Source organism: Carcharodon carcharias, chromosome 13 (assembly GCF_017639515.1).
Source record: "Carcharodon carcharias isolate sCarCar2 chromosome 13, sCarCar2.pri, whole genome shotgun sequence".
Lineage (NCBI taxonomy): Eukaryota > Metazoa > Chordata > Chondrichthyes > Lamniformes > Lamnidae > Carcharodon > Carcharodon carcharias.
In genome coordinates, this window is record NC_054479.1 from 95,773,728 (window position 1) to 95,795,544 (window position 21,817).

The 21,817-nt window shown below is 38.3% G+C and overlaps 1 protein-coding gene across 6 annotated transcripts in view; it reads left to right on the forward strand.

Annotated features, from left to right (window-relative positions):
- The window catches only part of eps8a (epidermal growth factor receptor pathway substrate 8a), a 170,172-nt gene that overhangs the window by 118,215 nt on the left and 30,140 nt on the right, over window positions 1-21,817 (forward strand). For 4 of the 6 annotated variants that reach the window (XM_041201855.1, XM_041201857.1, XM_041201858.1 and 1 more), the window contains 10 exons: window positions 1,603-1,752; window positions 3,127-3,209; window positions 3,835-3,971; window positions 6,031-6,104; window positions 9,550-9,676; window positions 10,815-10,903; window positions 11,322-11,396; window positions 16,747-16,895; window positions 18,222-18,405; window positions 21,030-21,163. In XM_041201855.1, coding sequence (XP_041057789.1) covers window positions 1,603-1,752; window positions 3,127-3,209; window positions 3,835-3,971; window positions 6,031-6,104; window positions 9,550-9,676; window positions 10,815-10,903; window positions 11,322-11,396; window positions 16,747-16,895; window positions 18,222-18,405; window positions 21,030-21,163 — 1,202 coding nt within the window. The remainder of the gene's footprint in view (window positions 1-1,602; window positions 1,753-3,126; window positions 3,210-3,834; window positions 3,972-6,030; window positions 6,105-9,549; window positions 9,677-10,814; window positions 10,904-11,321; window positions 11,397-16,746; window positions 16,896-18,221; window positions 18,406-21,029; window positions 21,164-21,817) is intronic. The other 2 variants (XM_041201861.1, XM_041201859.1) reach the window with 2 other exon arrangements.

Consider the following 21,817-nt stretch of genomic DNA (forward strand, 5'->3'; position numbering starts at 1 on the left):
TAGCACCCATTTCTGACTCCACTGCGTATCACATCAACAGTAACACTGGTACAGCTAAAATGCATGTATTGGTGTTCTTTCTCTTAAATTACCAAACTGTAATGGTACAGCTAAGAGAACCAATAGCTATTGGTAACTGACACAGTCACCGCAATACAAGTAATTGTTTATAAAATGACACTGCCCACAACCCTGTCCTCAGTTGCTTGTGAGCTTTATTTCCTGTCGAGCTGTGCTATTCTATTATATACACTGACTCAATCTTCCTATACTGTGCTAATAATTTGTTAACACATCATTGTATTATGGCAGAAAACATTTCAAAAAGGCATGACTCTGAAAGAAAGGATTTTATTAAAAGGCAGCAACTCTGGAGCTGTAGAATCAAATTTGAAAATTATATGAATTATCTTTGGGACACTATTGGGAACCCTGGCATTAATAGTAAAGCACTGGAAGGCCTCTTGAAATGTATCATGGAATACCTGGTGCAATATGGAATAATGAGTGGCAGTCTGGGTGGCGAGGTCATGCTTATAGATCTTTATAGAGATAATTGAGGTTGATACTGTGCATTGATATTTTCAGACACATTGCCACTTTCATTCATAAGGCTGGATAGAATGAAATGGTGTGGGTAGGGTGGAGAGACATTTGTGAAATAGACTGGAAATGGATCTAAATTAGAGGAAGCAAAGGCTGCTGTAATGAAGCTGTATTAGCATGGAGGTGATGAGCTCAGTGTTAGGGTGATTGCTGTTTTGCATGCAAATAAATGATTTAGAATTGGTGACGGAAACAAAGGTGCCTAAGCTTTGAGAACATCTAAGTAAATTTTATTGGATTTAAATCTGCAATGATAAATGCCAAATGTCTATTAATGAATAGATGCGGAGCAATGACACGGGAAGGAGAATAAATAAAAATAGGGATATAATAGCTTGCTGGGTAAGCCAGAAGAGGAATCTGTGAATGCTGGTGATAGAAATCTGAAGCCGTCAGCATAGGATGTGCAGCAACAGAGGATAGCAGAATCTTGCTGTATTTAGGGATAGAGCATAGGTGCCAGGAAATATTGATGAGTTTCTGCAGGCAGTCAGATCCCATTTGGAATAATGGAGTCTGGTTACTGCATGACTGCAGGAGCATTTAGCTTTGAAGGGGACATGACAAAGGTAACTATATTGATGCCCTAGATTAGACATATGAACGAAGAGAGGCAAAAACATTGGGAGTATTTGCATTTGGATAGGGAATTCTTGGGCTTGAGGAGCGAAGTGAAAATTTGAGAACGACAAAGGCTTAGTATATATTCTACAAGGTGATGTGGACTTGGTGAGAAGAGAAAAGATGAACATTTAGATTTACTTCAGAGGCAGTAATAACGGGGTTGCTTTCAAGAAACCTCCAGCAGTTAGTTCAAAGTGGCAGCCACAGTGGCTGACGCCTGCACATGGGTGTCTTCCTCCTGCCTTATTGGCTATAGCTAGTGATGATACGAAAATAATTAATTGTGAAAAAATGAGCACAGAATGTAGGAAGAGATTGTGCAAATGGGCCATAATCAATAATACAAAAATAGCTCATGTGCTTTCTTTGCAGAATGAGTTGGAACACTTTCCCTTTAACACAATCCAGCATTGTCAGTCTGTGATGAATGCCTGTAACTATGACTCCATTCTGGCACTCGTTTGCAAGGAATCCGGCCAAGGCAAACCAGACATTCACCTTTTCCAATGTGATGAAGTTAAGGTTGGTAAATGTTTTACTTTCTATAGTGTCAGCCTGATTCGATGTTCATGTTTCAAATCTGCAGAGGGCATGAACATGCTGAGATGCATTTAGAATGTTTTTCCACAGTTGTATCAAATTCATGTAGACTGGTGTTGATAATGTGATACTTTAACCTTCTTATAGTTTTTAATATTTTTTCTACCCCATTTTATAAATGCCTCAATGGATGGTTCTTGCTCTGCTCTCTAACCCTCAAGCACCCTGCCCCTTGCCCCCAACCCAACTTCCCAAATCATCCTCTCTCTCTCTGGTGAATCTCACCATCACTTATCAAAAGTCCTGGGACTGACTTATTTTCAGTCCTCTCCCAAGAATGCTCAAACGCCGAGAGGGGAAGAAGGTGAGAATGACCCAAATGGACTCATGTTTGACGAATACTTGGCAACTCTTTCAGGGAGATTGCCTGAAATAAGAAATAATGGTGTGTTGAACTAGCCTGCCAGTCAGATAAGTTACTACTTGGCATTATGTGCTAATGTTTAAAACCTGTGTATTTAAAACAAAACATTTGTTTAATTATATAATATAACTTGTCATTTTTGAGGGGGTTAACTCTCCCTGATTCGTTTTCACAATTTAATTGGTGAACAAAATCATCTTTGTGATAGAAATATCACTTGAATAAGAGAAAATATAGAAAAACATAGAAAATAGGAGCAGGAGTAGGTAAAATGTAGTGATTTCCTGAAGAAAGCACAACTTTTCATAAAATAGATTGAAATATTAGAATGTTTGAGAAGATGGTTAGCCCAAAAAAAATTGTACCTTAATAATGTATATTTTTGTTAGTGCTTACATGTGCTGTTGTTAATTACCTGAGTACTTTGTTTAATTGAAGCTGTTTTCTATGCAGTTTTCTAGTTATTTGTCTCCCTGAAGCTGCATTTTCTGCTGTTATGATCAATTGCCATTTACTTTGCCTTTCTTTCAGGACAAATTCTGTAATTGTTCTGAATAATATGCGTAGTTTTTGCCTAATATACTTTGACTTGTGGTATTCAGTGCCACCAGAACTTTAAACTTTCTTTTTTTGAGGTAAACTGAATTTTTTGATAATACCTGGGTACAGGGGTTATATGGCTAACTTGATAACTCGGGCATTATTTTCTTGTCTGACAGAATTAAGCACAATTGTCAATTATTTTTGCAAGACAAATTAAAAGTTGACCAAAAGACAAGTTTACTTTAGAAACAACTGCTAACCCAAGTCATAGACTCATGGATAATTTGTTTGCACAATTGTGTTCCACACTTTTTGTAAGGGTTTTGTAATTAGAGGCTTTGTTAAGTGGCGTTATTGCTGTGACTTTAGTTCAAGATCTTGTTTTACAGGCTGAACTGATCCATGCAGATATTGAAAGTGCAATCAGTGACAGTAAAGGTAGTAAACAGAAGAAAAGGCCTGATACTTTGAGGTACAAAGATACATGGATATTAATCATTAAATAGTATCCTTGGTCATCTATTTGGACTTCCTTTTAACAGTAAGCTATCGCTCTTTTATGTGATTTTAAAAAATTGTCCAGCTAACCTGTAATGTAAAGCTGAGGTCTGATTAAATGTTCAAGAGAGATATAAAGTGTACCTCAATGAGCAGAACATGTTGTAATCTGTTCAAAATTCCAGGTGAGTACTTCACACTGTTTTCGTTCGCCTTCCAATTTCTGCCTATGTAGTCAATCCATGTGCTAGTAGGATTGATGAGCAGTGGTGAGATGATGGAGGAATCTTATGTCTTTAAGTCCTGCCATTTCAGAAGATTAAGGATTAATTAAATTTAAAATTCAAATATAGACATAATCTTAGAAATGCAACAAAAGTACCTGAATGTGATAAGAGATTTTCTTTTAAAAGTAATGCTTGCATATAGTATCTGGGTAAAACCAGATGATGTGTTTCAATAAGAGTGTTGATATTATTCTTCCTATGTATGAACATGAGCCTCAACTGTCATTATTTTAAAGTATAATGCACTGATGGACTTCAATAATGCATTTTTATGCACCTAAGGAATGAATAATTGTCCCTTTTTATTTCTAGAATGATTACAAATGCAGATAATTCCTCCATCCCGCCACCTCCAAGCGCCCCTGCTCCTGTTCCTCCAGGAACTATTACACAGGTGGATGTTAGGAGCCGAGTAGCAGCCTGGTCAGCTTGGGCTTTACCTGAACAAGGTAATTAGGTTTTCGCAAATGCATGTTTATGTCTTCAGGAAACAATTGTATTTAGTTCTAAAAAAAAAGGAGTAAGTTGCATCCTTGGCCATATTTGCCACATGGAAAGGTTAGATAAAAAGATAAAATTGTAAAAAATACTAGGAGCTGAAATGGAAAAAGCTTGTAAGTAACACTGATCAGTAATGTTGTATTGGTGATTCAGTAATGCTTTAAAACCATTTTCTTTGTTGTTGTCGGCACAACATACTCCAGTTCTATGACCTGGCAGCACCCACCTATTGGACCTGATTGGCCTATACGTGTATATATGTGTGTGTGTGTGTGTCAGGATAATGATTGTGGAATATGCTAATAGAGTGGTTCTGTTTAGCTGGATAGCATTCAGGCTTGGGCTGATAAGTGGCAAGTACCATTTGAGCCACATGTGCCAGGTAATGACTGTCTTCAATCAGAGATATTCTAAGTGCTTCCTCTTGATGGTCAACAGGATTACCATTGCTAAATCTCCCACCATCAACATCCTGGGGGTTACCCTTGATCAGTAACTTCACTGGACCGGTCACACAAATAGTGGTTACAGGAATTGGTCAGAGGTTAGGTGGCGAGTGCCTCAGCACCTGACTTTCCAGAGCTTTTCCACCATTTACCAGGCACAAGTCAGGAATGTGATGGAATACTCACCACTTACCTGCACGGGTGCAGCTTCAACAACACATGAAGCTCGACACTATCCAGGACAAAGCAGTCTTCTTGATTGGTACTCCATTCACCACCTTATATATTTATTCTCTCCACCACAGGCGCATTGTGGCAGCAGTGTGCACCATCCATAAGAGGGCCTGCACCAATTCATTAAGGCCTTTTTGACAGCACTTTCCAAACCCACAACCTCTACTGCTTGGAAGAACAAGGGTAATAGGTACATGGAGACATCACCACCTACAAGTTCCCCTCCAAGTCACAGACGATGCTGACTTCAATATTTATCACAGTTCCTTCAGTGTCATTGGAAGCTCCTTGTTGACACTGTAGGTGTACCATGAACTATGCAGTCCATGTGGTCTAAGAAGGTGGCTCACCAATACAGTCCCAAGGACAATTAGGAACAGACAACAAATGATGCCCCCATTCCATAAACAAATTTTTAAAAATGTACATGAAAATCATTCTTTGCAATGGCGACTAGATAATGGTATGAGCTCCGAGACTGGCTTTTTACTTAAGGGACCTAAGTCCAAATACAGCCCACATTGCTGTGATGGCTGTTTCCTGTCTGTGTATAAAAATTCATTGTAGTTCCAAGAAATCATGGAAGGAAGCTGTTCCTGGTGTTCAGATACATGGCTGAGCTTTACTTTGTAGCAACTTGCGCTAAACCTGATTGAGAATATTTAATTCTGTAGTACGAAGGGAGTGCTGCACCTTTGCAAGTGCCGTCTTTTGGATGAGGCATTAAACTCTGAGGCCCTGTCTGCTCTTTATGAATGTAAAAGATTCTGATGTCTTATTTTGAAGAAGAGGAGTGGAATATCCCTGGTGTCCTGGCCAATATTTATTCCTCAATTTCACAAAACAAATTATCTGGGCATTATCACATGCTGTCCATGGGAGCTTGTTGCAAATTGGCAGCTGTGTTTTCCACATTATGACAGTGACTACACTTCAAAAATATTTCACTAGCTGTAAAGCATTTTGGGGCATCTGAGTTTGTGGAAAGTGCTATATAATTGTAAGTCTGTCTTTGTTCTTTCTTAGATGTTAAGTGTCTAGAATGGAATATGTACCTTTCGTCAGCAGTAATATTAATTTCATCATTGAATAAAAAGTAAATTCTGTATTTTTCTGTCAGAGACCCAGGGCCACTGCCACCACTTGCTTTGTACTGAATTGTACCATCTATACTTGTTTTGGACATCATTACTATCCTATAAAGTCATAACCCATCAACTATATACTGAATTGCAAAGAGACTGTCATCATACAAAAATGCCAGCTTTCCAAAAGTGCAGAAAAATGTACATAAAATGTTTTTATTTAAATGCTGTTTTCTTAACAGGTGAAAAACAGAAGATTATTCATGAACCCGAAGAAACTCCAGATATGGTAGCAGTCAGGATCGACCGAGATGTGGTATGAATGCATATTAGAATATTTTGCTCAAAAATCTTTTCATTTTGATTCGTTAAATGCGCAAGTACAAAATACTAAAAGCTGAGAAATTGGCATGTTTAGGAAAGGAATTGACTTGAAGGCCTTTTTTTTTCTTGATCTAGCTGAAATGGTTTAACTTGAAGCTACACAAGGTACTTGGTGTGACCGATATTGCAAGCTTTTTGCCGTGATTGTATTGGGATAATGCACCTAACTTGAGTTGCCATTTTGTACCTCAAAGCAAAGGGAAAATATTGAAAACCATGAGTAATCTGAGTGCACTTCTTAAAATTATATTCTGGAGAGACTCCATTGTTTCTTGCTAGTCTGAAAAAGAAACAAAAAAACTCTATTAGCTACTACCTCAAATAGCTAGAATGCTCCCCTAAACTATTTCACACTTCATGTCCGCCATCTTTCTGGGCATTATTATCTATTGATGTAAAGAAAACTTAGTAAAAAGCTACCAGATAGTCCAGTTTGCCTTTTTCAGATTTCATTTTTATTGCTGTTTCCAGAGTGCCAGTTGATTCTGAACTTGAAAATTTAGCTGGCAGAGGCAAATAGCCACTGCGTAACTAACTGTATGACCTGTGTTACAGACAGGGATGACAGAAAACTGAAGCTCCTATTCCCTTTCCTTGCCTTACTGTCTATAATCAGTGCACTTTTTAAAAAGAAAGATGTGTGTGTTTCTTAACCCCTTAGTGAATGGTCAAGTTGAAGATTAAGCAGCATGCTTTTAGTGACTTTAAACAAAGGTTATTTTTATTCATGTGTTCAGCCTGAAAATCTAACATTAGGTCACTCTCTTGTCACATGCCCCCATACGTGCAAAATATAGTTAGAGAGAATAGTGTACTTTCACAAGTTATAAACAAAAGAATAGTTCGTAATTCATGTGTTTGGCTCAAATGGAAGGAAAGCATATGTTGCAAGCCTGATGAAGACATGCTCACCACTGAGTATAGTCAAGGTGGATTCAGTAACTGGAGCTGTATATCAGAATTGTTGCAGGATTCCCTCAGAGATGGATTTTCAGCAGGTCACAAAGTTGATTACTTGTAGTCTCGATACCAGGGGGTTGGTTTTCTGTATTGGTGGACTTGAAAAGGGATAGGCTTGCAGATCTTATGATGTTGCCATTTCCAGGTCTCAAGACACAGATGTTGGTGTCCTGATTAGTTCTGCAGACAGCTCTTGATCACCTTTTTTTTTTCAAAAAGATTATTAACATGGGTCAAAAACAGAAAATGCTGGAAAAACTCAGCAGGTCTGACAGCATCTGTGGAGAGAGAAAAACAAAGTTAACGTTTTGAGTTTATGACCCTCGAGAGGTTCTGAAGGAGGTTCATGTGGACTCGAAACATTAGCTTTGTTTTTCTCTCTCCACAGATGCTGTCCGACCTGCTGAGTTTTTCCAGCATTTTCTATTTTTGTTTCAGATTTCCAGCATCCTCAGTTTTTTGCTATTAACATGAGTGCCTTACCATGTGGTCCTTCACAGCTCTCTCCAGACCTGGAGATGGGCTTAAGCTAATTAGCCACAAGCTGGATCTTTGTGTATGCAGGCATCTATCCTTGGGGTTTGAGACAATCATTGGCTTGGATTCAGAACAAGCAGTTTAAATCAGGAATGCAGTTTGGATGGTCTCAGGGTATGGGTATTTACACCTCTTCTAGTCTAGAATGTCCTTTTGAGACAGTGTGGCAGTTTTTCGGAACACACACACAGTGTCACGTGACCCCTCGATGACTACTTTGCAACCCATCACTGTATATTTCAAAAGTTCTGGAATATTCTAAACTGATTGCCATTTTGCTTTTAACAGTTATGGGTAGGACATTCCTGTATTGGACATGACACTGTGTCACCCAGGCCTGCATCACTCAGAACAGTGTAACACAATCTTTCCTATGCAGCATCTTCGTTGGCTCATAAAATCTGGCACATTACTCGCTACATTTTACGAATCTTCACATTTCACTCCTTCTATTGGAGGTTATGAAGACGAATTTTGTTCTGGGTTAGCCTATTATATACCCCAACCCCACATTTTTAAGTAGAACATTGTTACCTTAGACAAACCTTTTACAATGTAGTATTGTCAGTGATACAGTTTACGTCTTGCACTAAACAGCTGCTGAGTGTTTTGTTGTCACCAAACTTGATTTCAATTCCACAAAGATTGATGGTACATTTACTTTCACACAGAATTAACTGATGCACCAATAAACTAGAAAAGCACTCTAGGTGTTTAGTTTACTGGGCTTTATTTTTACTGCATAGCTTGAGCTCTTAACCCAATTTTAAAAATTTGGAATTCTTACCAACTCTCGATTTAAAATTTGAATAATTGTCTTGAAGATCAAAGGATTGTGCAACAGTCCACTCAGATTTCTGCTTAGCTTTTGACGCTTCTGTCTGTCTTTGAGAATGTTTTTTTATAACTTGACCCCGGGCATGTTTGTGTTCTTCCTGTCTGAAATATTTTGCTTCCAGCATGGGGAACTCATTAATATATTTTAAAACATTTTCTTCTGCAAGCATTGTAACTATCTTAAAGTCCATCTACAATAGTCCGTGTTAGAGATAAGCCATCTCTTAACAACCTTTGAAGTATTGGTCTTGAATCCTATTTTTAAATCTAAACCAGCTTTCTCATTCTTCAGTGTCTCTTATCCTTTCTTTCAAATCTCAAACTTTGATTTCCACAGAAGGACATATGGCAACCTGCCAATAATATTGCAACAGTAACTAATTCCCAATTACAAATTGTCTAGGCATTTGTAGTGCACCTTCACCCAATATAATTTTCTTTCCAGATCTATTAAAATAGGATAGATTAAACGTCCATTATGTGTTTTGTTCCAACAGATCACTTGTATGTAATGTATACACTCCGATTTATTTAATCTCCAAAGGGAGGTGGAGTATCAGGCAAATGAAGAAAAAGCTTGAAATGGAATGAATTGAGCGCAGCCTCTTTGCAGCAACTAATCCATAGGGAGACAGACAAAATAAACATTTATTCAAGAGAAAACTTGTTGCAAATGAGTCAACATGCAGTAGTTTACACTGTATTGCTAAATTTAACAGCATCCAATATGATTACTATTTTTAAATTTGGAACAAACCAGCCTATTTATGTACATACCTATTGGGGTTGACAAATCTGATCCAGTGCATTTTTCCATTTGTTGGCATTATTCGGGCAGTGTTTGCTAACTGATGGTCACAAAAGGAAATCATTTTTGTGTACTTGTGAAACTTTAAGACAAAGCTTAATAAAGTTACTAATTTGTCAATCTACAGCAGAAATACAGAATGTTGTGTTTGCAGTATAATGTTAAAGGCACTTTCCAAATATAAGTAGATGTACATTGTTTTCCTGTAACTGCATATTTCATTTTTCTGTATCAGCAAATTTTGAACCACGTTTTGGATGATGTAGAAGCATTTGTTATTAAACTTCAGAAGGCCGCAGAAGCATTTTCTCAGCTTTCACAACGGAAGAAATCAAAGAAAAGCAAAAAGAAAGGACCAGGAGGCAAGTTGTGATTTAAGACTTATTTATATAATGTATAGAGCAGTGAAACCTATTTATTTTTGCTGTAAAATGCATGGGTTTTTGAGGAATTGTGATAGCACGTAAACAGTAGTTTGTTTTTAAATGATGTACATGTAAACTTTCCCAAAAGGAAAAACTGCCTAAGCCTGGTACTTTTCAAATTCTATGCTGTAGAAAACAAAACAAAAACAGAATTACCTGGAAAAACTCAGCAGGTCTGGCAGCATCAGCGGAGAAGAAAAGAGTTGACGTTTCGAGTCCTCATGACCCTTCGACAGAACTTGCGTTCGAGTCCAAGAAAGAGTTGAAATATAAGCTGGTTTAAGGTGTGTGTGTGGGGGGCGGAGAGATAGAGAGACAAAGAGGTGGAGGAGGGGGGGGTGTGGTTGTAGGGACAAACAAGCAGTGATAGAAGCAGATCATCAAAAGATGTCAACGACAATAGTACAATAGAACACATAGGTGTTAAAATTAAAGTTGGTGATGATCTGCTTCTATCACTGCTTGTTTGTCCCTACAACCACACCCCCCCCCTCCACCTCTTTGTCTCTCTATCTCTCCGCCCCCCACACACACACCTTAAACCAGCTTATATTTCAACTCTTTCTTGGACTCGAACGCAAGTTCTGTCGAAGGGTCATGAGGACTCGAAACGTCAACTCTTTTCTTCTCCGCCGATGCTGCCAGACCTGCTGAGTTTTTCCAGGTAATTCTGTTTTTGTTTTGGATTTCCAGCATCCGCAGTTTTTTTGTTTTTATCTCTGTTGAAAACAAAGTTCATTATAGTTCACTCGAGTAATTCTCCTTTTCTTGTGTTCATGGTTATTTTTAATCTATTAACTAGCATTTGTTCCAATGCTATTTGAAAAATTAAGAACTCCTCCAGCACTATCTTTAAATTTTGACATTTCTAAGAGATGAGTAAAGTAGATTTTAAATTGGAGCCAACTACATGAAAGTTATTTATCAAATCAGAAATACAAATATGCATTTTTAGTGCTGAGAAACTGGTTAGTTTGTATAATGTTCTCTTTTCTCTCTTTCCTCCAACTGATTGTATTAAAATACCAGTTTTAAGGGATACTAACACCATTCTATTTTCTTTCCCCTTCATTAGAGGGTGTTCTCACTCTCCGTGCAAAGCCACCTCCACAGGATGAGTTCATCGACTGTTTTCAGAAATTCAAACATGCATTTAACCTCCTGGTAAGTCATTATTTTCAAAGAATATAAGCTTGATTAAGGCTGCTTGGAAATTTAAAATTACGTAAAAAGAAATGTGGTTTATTTTGAGTAGCATTCAGTAGGAAGCCCCCTATGTTGTCACAGTTATTTTTGCCTGGTCATTGTAATGTATATTCCTGACTGCAACATGTGATTTCTGCACCACAATGCAAATTGTAACCTGGTCCAGACAGTTATGAAACATAGTCATTGAAGGAGTAAGGAGTAGGCTTGGACATATCCTTCCCGTAGTACAAATATTGAACTTAACTTAAAAACCAGGCTATCATAGTGTGACATTCTTTCCAGTTTCTAAAACCTTAAAGGGTTGATGCCCAAGTTATGACATGCTTGGATTTATTCATTAACTCTACGCTTTGCTTCTCTCTTTTTATTCGAGGCCAAACTAAGAACCCACATTCAGAACCCGAGTGCAATTGACCTGGTGCACTTCTTGTTTACACCTTTGAACATGGTAAGTTTGAGATGTTGGTATTCATGTAAAGTATGAATATTCATGTGAAAATACTTTAAGAGTATTCCCTTAGGTTACTGTCAAGTTTACAGCTTTGAATAGTCAGTTGTCAAATTGCAGAGGTCTACATGTGTGATTAGCAACATTTGCAGCTTATACGGTCTCGTCCTCGCAGGTGGCTTGTTGGATCAATCTCCTTCATTCCCTGGGATGCAGACATTCTCTTATTGGATTATAAAATCACAAGATAATACAGCATAGAAGGAGGCCATTTAGTCCCATCAAGTCTGTGCTGGCTCTTTTGAAGAGCAGTACAGTTAGTCCCTCTCCCCTGCTCTTTCTCCATAACCCTACAATATTTTCTCCCTCAAGTATTTATCCACTTCCCTCTGAAGGCTGCTACTGAATTAATATTCACCATCCCATCAACCATACTATTTGTTGCATAAAAACTTTGCCTCATGTTCATTCTTTTGTTATTCACCTTAAATGTGTTTCCTCTGGTTATCAAACCTTCAGCTCCAGAAACCGTTTCTCTTTATTTACTCTACTCTACCCAAACTGTTCATGACTTTAAATACCACCTATAAATTCTCGTCTTAGCCTTCTCTGCTCCAAAGAGAACAATGCCAGCTTCTCCACTCTATCCAAATATCTATAATTTGTTATCCTTAAAACCATTCTAGTAAATCTCTCATGTACCCTCTTCAGAGCCGTCACACCTTCCCTGAAATATGCTGCCCGGAATTGGGTGCAATACTCTAGCTCAAGCTGAACTAATGTTTTCTTTATAGGCCTAGCATAACTTCCTTGCTTTTGTACTCCTATGCCTCAATTTAAAACCCAGGATCAGGGCTTGCATGACCACAAGGTGAACTTGGCAGTCACCTAGGGTGGCATGATTTGGGGGCAGCAGCACCAGCACCAAGGTTTTAAAAAAAACTGAACTCTGAAACTTTAAAATGAAAACAGTATGACTTTATTATGAGCACGAGCAAATTAACAGAGTGCCTAGGGGCAGGGCATTGTAGTTTCAGTTCAGTCTCTCCCCCTTCCCTGTATTGTCTGGCATTTTTGAGCAGGCAACAGCAACGAGCAGCTCTTTCCTGGCCCCCAAACACATGCTCACAGCCTCCCAATCACTTCCTTTTGCATGTACGTGCTTGCTGACCATCCAATTGCTTTCCCTTCTTTGCCCCCCTTTGGATGGTGATCACGTGATGTGGGTTGTGGTCTTGAGAGGCACAGGAGTGGAGTTTGCGAATCTAAGTGGTGCCAAGGGAACATGCTGCTGTGGCAGCAGAGCAGTGGGATGCAACTAGGCTGAGACTGGAGCGAGGGCTGAGGGCAAACCATGGGTAACTACTCGTGAGTTTGACAATTTTTAGCTATGTAAGAATGGGACCATTTTACTCGTTGTTTTTGAAAGTTAATTGTGGTGGGGGTTGGGGAAGGGTGGTGGTGTTGGGGTCAGACTGGAAGTTGGCCTAGGGTGGCAAATACCCTTGTGCTGACCCATTCTACCAGTTTCTCCAAATCATCATGAAATTCATTACTATCATCTTAACTGTTCACTGCACTTACAGCTTTTGTGCCACTTGAAAGTTTCAAAATTGTGCCTTGTACCTCCAAATCACTAATGTATATCAAAAACAGCAGAGGTTCTTCGAACGATATGGAATACACTGCATACCTCCCTGTAGTCCAGAATAAACAGCAATTCACAGCCCCCTTAAAGCTACTTTTTACTTGCAAGGGTACTTCTTACATCTGTTAGGTTGATTTTTTTTAACAAAATATAAGAAATAAAAGTATTTTTCAAGTTAACACAGAGGCTAAAGACAAGGTCAGATTCTGCTTTTCAGTGATTCATGTATAAGAAGTGCTTGCCCCATTTTGTTCCATCACTTTCCTGAAATCAGAACTGACATGGAATTGCAGATAGTCGGCTCCGCTTTTACAATGTCCTCTTATTTTTAACAAAGGGGCCCATATAATTGTAATGGACCTTGGCCTTCTTGCGACTCATTAATGGCTCTTGCCTGGACCAGGGATAATAATTTTATGACTTAATTGCTTAACAGCCTGAGTGAACAACTTCCTATGCTACGTGGACATCCTCGGGCAGTTTCAGCTTGCAAGTAATTTACATTACTACTGTTCATTTTATGGGGCACTCTTCCTTGGTAAGACAATATGCAGCCACTACATTGGGAAGAGTTGACATTGCACAGCTATTTCATGCACACACAGCATTAAACACTCTTTTCTAAAGTTGAAAATTCCAAGAAAAGCACATTAGATGATTTTAGCGTAATCGGTTGCCACTGAAATTTGTCTTATGTTCATGATTTTAAAATTCTCATCATTGTTTTCAGATTCCTCTATAACCTTGCACCTCCCTATCTCTGTAATCCCCTTGAACCCTCTGAGATATCTATGTTCCTCCAATATTAGCCATTATAGTATCCCCGATTTTAATTGCTCCACCCATTGGCAACTGCACCTTCAACTGTAAGGTCGTAAACTCTGGGATTTCAACCTTCAAACTGAAACCTCTTGGCCTCCCTACCTCTTTAACGTGTTCGTGCACTCCTTAGTCAAAGAGGTAGGTTTTAAAGAATTTGACCATCTGCCAAAATATTTCCTTATCTGGCTTGTTGTCAAATTTTGTTTGGTGACACCATTGTGAAGAGCCTTAAAGCATTTTGCTATGTTAAATACATTACAGAATCTCAGAATTGTTACGGTGCAGAAGGAGACCATTCGGCCCATTGCGTCTGCACCACATTAAATAATTACAAGTCACTACTGGTACTGCACTTGGTCTTCTGACTATCATCATAATAGGCTCTACTGCATGAACACAATGTTTCGCAAATAACACACTCAACTGGGTCAAGTTATCTCTAATTCAGATATTGGATTTTTAGCTAAATGTTTTGAGTCCCCAATAGCATCCTTTCATTGATACTTAATGGAATTGTTTTTTCACTATTTAAGCAACTATAGGTTAGCTCAGTTTTTGCATTATATCTTGCCTATCAAATTATAAGGAATGAAAGGTTACAAATTTCAAATCTGCCTTTGATATTTCAGGTTCCGCAGTGCTGCTCGATTCCATATTCTAACCAATATCTAATCATACAGTAGCATGATTGCACACACAACAATAGCATGACTTTGCAACCTGAACTGCATATTTCATGCATTCTCGTATAGGCTAAGTGATTAGGCAAAGATCTGGCAAATGGAGTATAATGTAGGCAAATGTGAAATTCAGTTTTGGCAGGAAGAATGAAAAAGAAGCATATTATCTAAATGGTTAGAAATTGCAGAGCTCTGAGGTTCAGAGGGATCTGGGTATCCTTGTGCATGAATCGCAAAAGGCTATTGGGCAGGTACAGTAAGTAATTAGGAAAGCTAATAGAATGTTATCATTTATTGCGAGGGGAATTGAATACAAAAGTAGGGAGGATATACTTCAGTTATACAGGGCATTGGTGAGACCACATCTGGAGCACTGTGTACATTATTGGTCTCCTTATTTAAGAAAGGATGTAAATGCATTAGAAGCAGCTTAGAGAAGGTTTACTAGACTAATATTAGGAATGGGCAGGTTGCCTTATGAGGAAAGGTTAGACAGGCTAGGCTTATATCCACTGGAGTTTAGAAGAGTAAGAGGCAACTTGATTGAAACCTTTAAGATCCTGAGGGGTCTTGACAGGGTGGATGTGGAGAATCTAGAACTAGGGAATCACTGTTTAGAAATAAGGGGTCGTTCATTTTAAGACAGATGAGAATTTTTTTCTGAGGGTCCTTTGTCTTTGGAACTCTCTTGCTCAAAAGGTGGTGGAAGCAGGGTCTTTTAATGTTCTTAAGACAGAGCTAGATAGATTCTTGATGAGCAAAGGGATGAAGGGTTATCGGGGTAGGCGGGAATGTGGAGTTAAGGTTACAATCAGATCAACCATGACCTTATTGAATGAGAAGCAGGCTTGAGGTGGCAACTCCTGCTAATTCATGTGTTTTATATACATATGTTCATATGTTTCTCCAGTTCTTTAGTAGTTGGATTCAATGTAGTGGGGCTAGATACAAATGATGAAGTTGGTTTATTTGACAGAGGGGAAATGAGCATATGGAGGAGTGACCAGTCACATCAAATCTCTCTTGTTTGACCTAATTAAGTTTAAATCAGATGGGATGAAATTAATTTCTACTGGCTGTCATTGTTTCGGTGAAAAAAGTTTGGACTGTCCTAATTCAGTTTAACTGATGTCAGTGAAATCATGCTGCTTGTAATTTGGGGGACATTGGTAGTCATGAAGATCACTGTGAAATGTAAAAGCTCATCCTGGGACTGTATGGTTTTTGTTTTTCAAATTAAGTTGACTTTGCAACTGAAGAATAATTTAGAACTATTGAATGCTGGCTGGAGTCTTCTGCCCTCCCTTGTGACGAGTTTGTGGTGGTGGGGGCTGGGGTGCAGGCATCTAATCAGAAGGGCAGGTGGGGTCTCCACCACCTTCCCACTTCCACCCCTATTACACGAGTAGCAGGAAGGCCTGTGCACGGCCTCCTGCCACGCTGTCAATTGAGGCTGTTAAATGGCTATTTAAGTCCTCATCCCTCTGCCCCTGGTATTAACCCAGCGGTGGGTGGGGGACTTACCATGCATAGAGTGCAAACAGCCCTGCCTGGGGTTGCTTGCTGTCTCCAAAGGCATGTCCCTCGCTCAAAGTGCCTGATTGAGGGACCTGGCATTGGGAATTTTGGGTGGGTGGAAGAGCAGTGGGGATACCTGCTGTGAGCCTCCTCATGCCCTGGCTGCCAATCCCCACACTGTGACTTGCCCTCCTGCCATCACTAACCTGGGGTCCAGCAACGATCCCAGGCCTCGAGTGGATGTCGTATCTGTAGCAATCACTGCCTCCCTGGTGGCACTGCCGTTTGATTGAGTTGCTGGCCTCTGGGTGGGCGCGACTTTTGCCCCTGCGATCCTTGATCCTGTCAAATGCCTGATCATTACAAGATATGGCGAGCCTTCCCAGAAAGAGGCTCACTAGGAAAGAGGCCAAGACCCCATCGCTTCCATAAGATTCCGGCCAGCATGTTTCCACTCTTTTGGAGCCTGATTGTGACAGTTTGTCATTTTACTTTCTATTACAAATTTCTGGTTACACAACCCTCCTTTTAGCATATCCACATTACTTGTATTCTTTGAAACAGCGTTGAATAAATTGAATAAATGGTATAAATTCATTGTATTATGAGCACCAGTGTGTGTGTGTGCACTAATAGTATACACTGCATATTTCTAACATTGCCTTAAACTCTTGTATTTCAGGTCATACAAACCAGTGGTGGGCCTGAAATGGGTAGATCTGTTCTCTCTCCTCTCTTGACAAAAGATGCTATAGATTTTCTGAATTCATGTGTCACACCTGAAGAAAGGGAAATTTGGTTTTCCTTGGATGAAACATGGACTAGACCCAGGCAAGTCAATTAGAATGCTTATTTACCTTTGGTACCTATGCTTTATATAAGTGAGGGACTTCAAATTGACTGATTTTGATTTGGAGTAGGAAAAGGTTGCGGTGAGGTTGTGTGGTGTGGAAGGTAAAGAGAACTGAAAGTTCAGTAACAAGATGATTCTGCTCTACGTCCCACTCTATGTAGTTGCAGATGATGTATTGAGATGTTCTGTGCCTTTTTCAATCTCATCATTAAAAGCTGATGGATAAATCGACACTAGCTTGATTTATTTGCTCATATTAATAAGTGTTGCTGCACTGAGGACTCCTTCCAAATTTAAGTGTGTCTCAAAAGGCAACATAAAACGACCAGCAAATATCAAAATATTTAATTTTGCATTCAAACTTGTGTATGAGATTGAATTTGTGTGTTCTGCCAAAAACTTGGGAAATGATCAAATTCATTATATGTTTGTCTAATAATTCTGTGAATAACTTTAGACAGTGGCTTTGGCAGTAATCCAAGGTGGCAGTTGCTTTTTAATATATTTAACAAATATGGTAACATAACCTCAGACACTGCTCTTTCATTGCTGTAGTTTGAATACAATAACTCATTCTGTTCATTTAAGCCAACTGACATTAACAAAGCAATTTTTTGTATACGATAAAACTGCTTTCTGAGCTAATCTACTTTGTAGCTACATAAACGTCTGTTAGAAATGTTAATAGTATGTTAATTATATTTAGATACAGGTGAAAGGCATTGTTTAATTAAGTACTTTGAGCACATATGGTACTGGGTTTGTAACCCCAAGATCAAGAGTTCAAATCTCACAATGGCAAACTATGAAACAATGTAACTTCATCTGAAACAGATGGAAACGGGTTTGTACTCGAAAGAGTTATAAATAAGAGAAAGCTGGGACACGGAGTGGGGTTGAAGAGAGAAGAGTGTTGAGATTGAACATAGTCAATAAACTCGCTATAAAGAAAAGCTCTGTGTCTTGGTTTTAACTTCACCAACAAGCTTGGATCCTTTTTACAAGGAAGTCCCCATAATTTTCAATTTTAAATGATAAAATGAGTTTCATAATATGTTATGTAGCTTGCTTAATCATTCCAGCGTTCTATGTCCTCCTCAAGTTAAAACCTGAAAATGTGGTCAGAATGTGCTTTATTTATTTAAAATTTTAAACTGGTCATAAGCTACAATTGGATCCCACAAGTGATAACCTATAGGTTATAACTCAGTTTTTCAACATGGTATACACATGATCCCAGTGTGAGTTTTTCCATGTGGAAGGGATTGTTCCTTTAGCTGACAGCTGACTTTTATCGGTTTCAGATCTGAATGGCCGAAAGATCAGTTTATTCCCCCTTACGTGCCCCACTTTAGAAATGGATGGGAGCCTCCTTTATTGTCGTTTTTGGGCACACCATGTGAGCAGGAACTGAATAATTTAGCTGAATCGGTGGCAAATGCAGAGCATCAGCGAAAGCAAGAAGAACAAAGGAGGCTGAGTGAAGAGGTATGAGCCTGCACTGACTGAATCTGGGCATGTATTTCAGCAAACAATATCCTCAAACCATGTCTTTACCACATCTGTAATGGCTAATGGTTTATTCTTCTGTAATCAGGAAACCACCCTGCTTTTGCAAGGCCAAAGCTAAATAGAGATTAAAGGAAAACACCACCAGCAACTGTAGGTTTGAAAGGATAATTGTGCATTATTAAGGACATGATTTGTATGTGCAGTTGTATATTACTTCATTTTCAAAAATGAGAACCTCAGTGACTTATTAGCATATCATCTAAAATAGTCTGCTATGACTTGTGTAATTTCAACTTGAAGTATTTTCTTTCAGCTGTATTTAATCACGATGTGTTTTTGAGGAAATAGAAGATGAGAGTTAAACATGTGAATACAATTTCCTATTTTAGGTACTCCAAAAAAATTGCTGAGGTTTCTGGTGCCCAATATAGTATAAGAATCCTGTTTTGCATGTCAGCTTGTAATATAACACACACCAGTGCATACAGTGTTTCCCTTCCTATTATGCTATTATGTTTTCAAGTATATATACTGACAAATACACAGAAACTGAGACAGATTGTAGTTCACATTAAACTTTAATTTTACATTGAGATGAGTGTGCTGACAGGTATTGGAATATTGAAAGTACTATTGACCAGAAATATATAGATTGGATCTTCTAAATTGGATAAGAACTGTTGTACAAGTGAAAGAATAATGAATATACTCCTGCTGATCAGTCTGCACTAGAACATTAACCTGTTACCTGTGTAAACAAAAGTATCAGAATATTTGAACAGACCTTTCAACAACTAAATTGGTGGAAGAATAATAGTTTGAGCAGTGGTTTACAGGACCCTCACACTTGTGCTTGACTGGTATAGTGATAAGGTTTAGAGATGGTAACAGTCTTGGCTCGGTGGTAACACTCTTGTTTCTGAGTCATAAGGTTCTAGATTTAGGTCCCAATCTAAAGATTTGGACACACAATCCAGGTTGGCACTTCATTGCAGAGGGAGTCCTGCACTTTTGGCGGTGCTTTCTTTTGAATGAGATCTTAAACAGAGACCGCAAAGCACTTATTCAAACTAACAATGGGGTTCTCTCAGTGGCCAATATTTAGTCCTTAACTAACATCAATGAAACAGATTATCAGGTAATTGCTGTTTACAGACATCGCCTTTCACAATTTGGTTGCCCTGCTTTCTACATTACAACAGTGGCTAGCCTTCAAAATTACATCTTCATTTGTAAAGCACTTTGGGAGATCTTGAAATTGTGAAGAACACCATATATGTGCAAAATCTTTCTCAAGATACCAATTCCTGTACTAGTTATCACAAACCTAAAGCCATCAGAGAATACAAGGATAATTTCTATACATTTTCAAAATTTTGAACACACTATTGGGGCTTGTGGGCAATATTGGATGCAATTTAGTTTATTCTGGAAGCTACATATCCTAGTTCAAGGAGAAGTTGTACTGTATGTATTTCAAATGATATTCCTACAAGAATTTGTATATTTGCTGAAGTCATCAAAATTGAAGAACGAGTTTGACAGGCAAGTTGAAGAGTTACAAGCATAAGACTTGAGTACGGTTTTGTGAAATAACACTAATTGGGAAGCTGTATAGGCCATCAATATTTTGTATCAAAGGAAATTGTGCAGATTTTCAATGTATCCCCATGTGAATTAAATACAACAATGAACTATAATAAATGGTGCAACAGAATTATAGCAAGCACTTTAAGATATACTAATGAGTAAGAAATTATAGAGTATTAATGAGGATGGACAGGTAATTTGCTTTACACACTTCCAGATTTATAACTTTAATGTATTAACTATTTATGGAAATATAAACAATAGTTAACTGTTATACTGCTAAAATATAACACTATTACCAGTAGGGGACACTGTTGCCTTTTAATCTGGTTTATGCCAAAACTAAAGATTGTTCTTTTTGAAAATCTAGATAAATCAACTTCATATCCAACTACTGGACTGACGTGGAGGTTCAAAAACTTGTTAGAATTGGTGTATTGAAACTTTTTTTTAAAAGAAAATCTGCCCATGTTATTTTTAAAATATGGCAGGCGGTTGCATTATTGAAGGCCCATTGGCTCATTTTATTTTTCACAAATGATTTTCTGAGCCCTTGGCTAGTGCGTGAAAATGAATCAGTACTTGCTGTATCATCTGTAAAGAAACAGCCTTCAGTTCTATTAACCATGACAAGGACCTCTTTCAATTTTGAGTTTCACCATATTGCCCCGTTTTAGCAGAACTTTAACCACCAGCATAAATTTAAATTATGTTCATGTGCGAATATGAAATAGAGCACTTTCATATCTTGCAGCAGCCCTTGTTGAAAATAATTTTGTACCAAATTTATTACGAGAACAGATGAGCATTAAATTGTGGAGGCCATGAAATGATTTTAAGGACTTAAGTCACTCTGACTCAAAGTTATGATTTTACTGATTTCCATTGCAAATTCTTCATCACCAAAAGTGGCATTCTGTTGCTTGGCCCTTGGTTATTAAGATTATTTGTTACTAGAGTTGTACTATTTAAATATCTGATATTGTGTTTCATTGCTTTCTGTCTTTCAGCAAGCCATTTCACAGGACCATCTTCCAGCTGACGGGTATGCATTCAGCAATTCTAATTATAAGAGGCGATCTCTTCTGCAACAAGGGACAGCTGATTCTTCCTTTAAAAGATGTAGTAGCCGACATGTAGCTAGGTAACAGTTGATAGAATATATGTATTATGCTGTGGAGAGTTGTCTTGACTTTGTTTTTTAAAAAAACCTATATGCATGAGGATTTCTTGTCCTTTTCCTTCCTATCCATTTTCTTAAGAATCCTTCAATCTGCTGTGATTTAAAATCTGATCCTTGCTATTGTACTGCCGATGTATAACATCATTACATACTCAGACTCGAAATGATGCTATCAATTATATTGCGACGTTCACCAGAATTCCTCCTTTAAAAAGCACTAAACACTTCAGTCATGTTACTGTGTGTAATGTATTAAACCTGCACCACTAATGTTTAACATTTTTCTTTTCTGTTACACCAAAAGTTAGATTTAGGCATCTAATCCAGCCTCAGTTTTCCTAGAAAATTTTCAGTGTTACCACAGGGTGAATGCAATGCATGTTCTTCACTATTTAAAAACAATATGCTTTATGGCAGATTTCTGCTCATAGGCTAAAAGCAAATTGATTAACCACCACAGGGCTGTTATGTGCTACTTTCAAACTCCAATTCTGCCCTCCTTCTGTATGATTTATTAAAACTACCTTACCATTGCAACAGTACTGCCAGTGCATAGTGGTTTTGCTTAGCACTAGTGCTGAAATTAGTGTGATAGCAGCCTGATATCAGAGCAAG